This window comes from Oryzias latipes, chromosome 4, assembly GCF_053564925.1.
Source record: "Oryzias latipes strain Hd-rR chromosome 4, Olatipes_Hd-rR_3.1".
In the NCBI taxonomy this organism is placed as follows: domain Eukaryota; kingdom Metazoa; phylum Chordata; class Actinopteri; order Beloniformes; family Adrianichthyidae; genus Oryzias; species Oryzias latipes.
Genome location: NC_136240.1, coordinates 34,456,485 through 34,459,329, shown reverse-complemented (window position 1 = coordinate 34,459,329; position 2,845 = coordinate 34,456,485). Strand labels below are relative to the sequence as shown.

At 43.1% G+C, this 2,845-nt stretch overlaps 1 protein-coding gene across 2 annotated transcripts; it reads left to right on the top strand.

Annotated features, from left to right (window-relative positions):
- Positions 1 to 511: 511 nt before the first annotated feature.
- On the top strand, positions 512 to 2,845 carry ccl25b (chemokine (C-C motif) ligand 25b). Of its 2 annotated transcripts, none has more exons than XM_011474537.3 (5): positions 512 to 615; positions 911 to 1,009; positions 1,996 to 2,113; positions 2,244 to 2,353; positions 2,446 to 2,845. In XM_011474537.3, the coding sequence occupies exons 2-4, from the start codon at positions 946 to 948 to the stop codon at positions 2,350 to 2,352; spliced, it is 291 nt and encodes a 96-aa protein (XP_011472839.1). In that variant the 5' UTR covers positions 512 to 615; positions 911 to 945; the 3' UTR covers position 2,353; positions 2,446 to 2,845. The 2 variants fall into 2 exon arrangements, with proteins under 2 accessions (XP_011472839.1, XP_078802815.1); XM_078946689.1 differs by having other exon boundaries at positions 582 to 691.

Below are 2,845 nucleotides of genomic sequence, written 5' to 3'. Positions count from 1 at the left end.
AACAAAAGTCTTGGTTAGATTTGAGCTCCAGTCCAGGTCAGTTCAGGGTTTTTTTCAGAGGAAATGATGAGCATGCAGTTCTCTTGGTGCTCATAAACACTTTAACTGCTTATTTTTCATCACTAACAGCCCATAAACGACCTGGCAGAGGCCTCACTGTGTTGGCCAATGCCGCCTTTCTAAACGTGTTTTTTGCCTCAGTTGGCAGAGTCTGTCCTGAAGTTCAAACCAAAAACTGCATGTGTGCCTTCAACGTTTCTGTGTTGGAGGAGTGAAACTGATATATCAGTTATATAAGATGCACATAGGGGTGTTGACGTGTGTGGGGGGAGGGGGGGTGCTTTTACCCCCCCATTGATTTTTTTTTTGCCCCCCTTCTAGCCAAAAAATGAGCACAGTGGCCTCCTGGGACGCAGTGATCGAGTTGCATTTCTGAAGAAGTGCAACAGTTTTGACGCTGGAGGAGGAGGTGTGGGAAAGCCTGTGCAGGGTATGGGCGGGGGGGGGATAGGAGGCATGGGGAGGGCACCATAAAACCACAGGAGCCCCTGCAGGCAGAACAGAACAGCAGGCTTTTCCTTCAGAGACGCGTGGTGAAAGTCTGGATGTGAGCAGGTACGACTCTCTGCACCGTCTCTCCTCTTTTCCTGCAGACTCGTGGTCTCAGCAACAGTTCAAGACCGTGTCAGAGGTACAAATTCATGGAGGAGGAAGGAAAACAGCCCTTCAGAGGACTGGAGGAGAAACAGCTGGGGAGCAGACTCAGCAAATCAGGGGTCTGAAGCCTCTGATTGCACAAGAGTGCATGGGGGGGACCAGTTCCCAGCATTCCCTTTAAGGGGGGATGCTATGCTTTGTCTCCCATTCTGTGTTAACAACTCATTGGATTTCTTCATCCCTGTCTGTGCAGTGTGACCATCATCATCAGCAGCAGCAGCAGCAGCCATGAAGTTTCACACCCTCGTCTTGCTTCTGTTCTTCACCTGCATGTATCTGAGTTTGGCACAAGGTCAGTAAAGGACATTTACATCTTTTTTCTCAAATGTTATTTCTGAATTTGATTGTTGTAACACGTACATCAACACTTTCTAAAGGGAAGTTTCTCTTTTTCCGAACATGTAAAAACTCGTGTTTTGTGGTCTGAGCTGTTTTCATAAACCTCATTTCTTCAAAAGCGTTTCGTTTCCAAACCTGAATCTGTGGGACTTGTTGTGACAGATTCCCTTAAGATTAATATCAATTCAAGAAGTGGCACAGAAAACGATCAAACGCTTCAAACCGTTTCAGAAGCTTCACTTGGTGAAAACTTTTAAAACTTGACCTGATTTCTTGGATCCTTTTTCAGTTTCCTGGTGGAGTAAAAGGCTTTACTTTAAAACAATTTGTTTTTTAGGTTGATCAAAAGTCTGTGAATTCACTTTGAACGACAAATCTTTTTCTTTTTTCTTTTTTTACCACTTGAGGCCTATTGTTGCAAATATTCATCACATCACTCCAGCAACAAAAAATGCTGTCATTTAATATCTACTGGAAAACAAAAATATTGTTTAAAAATAAAAATTCCGGCATCAATGGGTTAATGTTAGAGTCGAATTTTTAGAAACTTTTTAAACTTGGAGCCATCTAACATTTTATTTTCAACAACAATTTTCTTCAGGGCTTTTAAAGTTCATTTAAACAAATTTGGTTCTTGTTTAATCATTTTCTGAAGCTCAAGCCAAAAAAAAAAAAAAAAAAAAGCAGCAACATAAAAATAGAATTTTTTTTTACTTTAAAGGAGGGTCAAATTTCCCCCTGTGGGTTCTCCGGGGTTAAAATATCAAAAAGCTTCTTTTAGGAGTGACGCTTGCATCTTATTAGTTATTAATCTTCAGAGAGAGTGAGACCTGCAGACAAAAATGTTCTAATTTTTGCTGATGGAGGTCTTTAGAAACTGTCAGCATCTCAAAGGTGAGGCGAACACCTACATATTTTCAGTCTTTTTTTGTCTTGCAGGATCCTATGATAACTGCTGCCTTGGCTACGTGAGAGAACTCGGTCCAAGAAAGAGGAACAACATTGTGAGCTACAGGATTCAGGAAACAGATGGAGATTGCAACATCAGAGCTGTTGTGTGAGTAAAATCCAACGTTCTTTCTTCTGATGGGAGCCGCTTTCCTTCTGCAGGGTCGAAATGACCCAAGCTCATATCAGATGTTAGATGGGAACCGATTGTCTCAATCAATTCTGCCTCTGGCGTGCAGGTTTCTGATGAAAAAGAGGCGTGGACTTGCAAAGCAGCGGACCGTCTGCGCCAATCCAGAGGACCCGTGGGTCCAGGAGAAGATGATGGATTTGCTCATGAGAAACTGAGGTCAGATGAGAATCGGAGCGACACGCTCGCTCAACAGCAGACATTCAGGTCCGCGGGGAGCATCTCAACAGTCCCTCATCATGTCTTCACAGTTGGCCGAAAAAAGAGGGCGGAGCGGCTGTTCCACCTCCCTGCCAGGCGTCAAGTCTCATCTGCAAGCAGATCCTCATGGGTTGTGTTTATCGCCGATTTCTTTATGCCGAAAGAGAATGTGAATCCTGTCCACGGCTCTTTGTAACACAGACAAAACTGTATCCTGAAACACCCTCATCATATAGCCAGTAGATACGTTTCTGCGAGCCGTTGTCTACTCCCTGAAGATGTACACAAGCTGCTAGAATGAGCTAGTCTTTGGCAGCTTCCAAATGTGAATAAACCTGGGAGACTTTTGTGAAAAGCTGAGTTTTTACAGACTTTCCTATTTTTGTATCAGCACTCTTACCTTTGCTTTTTATTTTTTCTACATAAAATAAAGACGACATGTAAACAAGA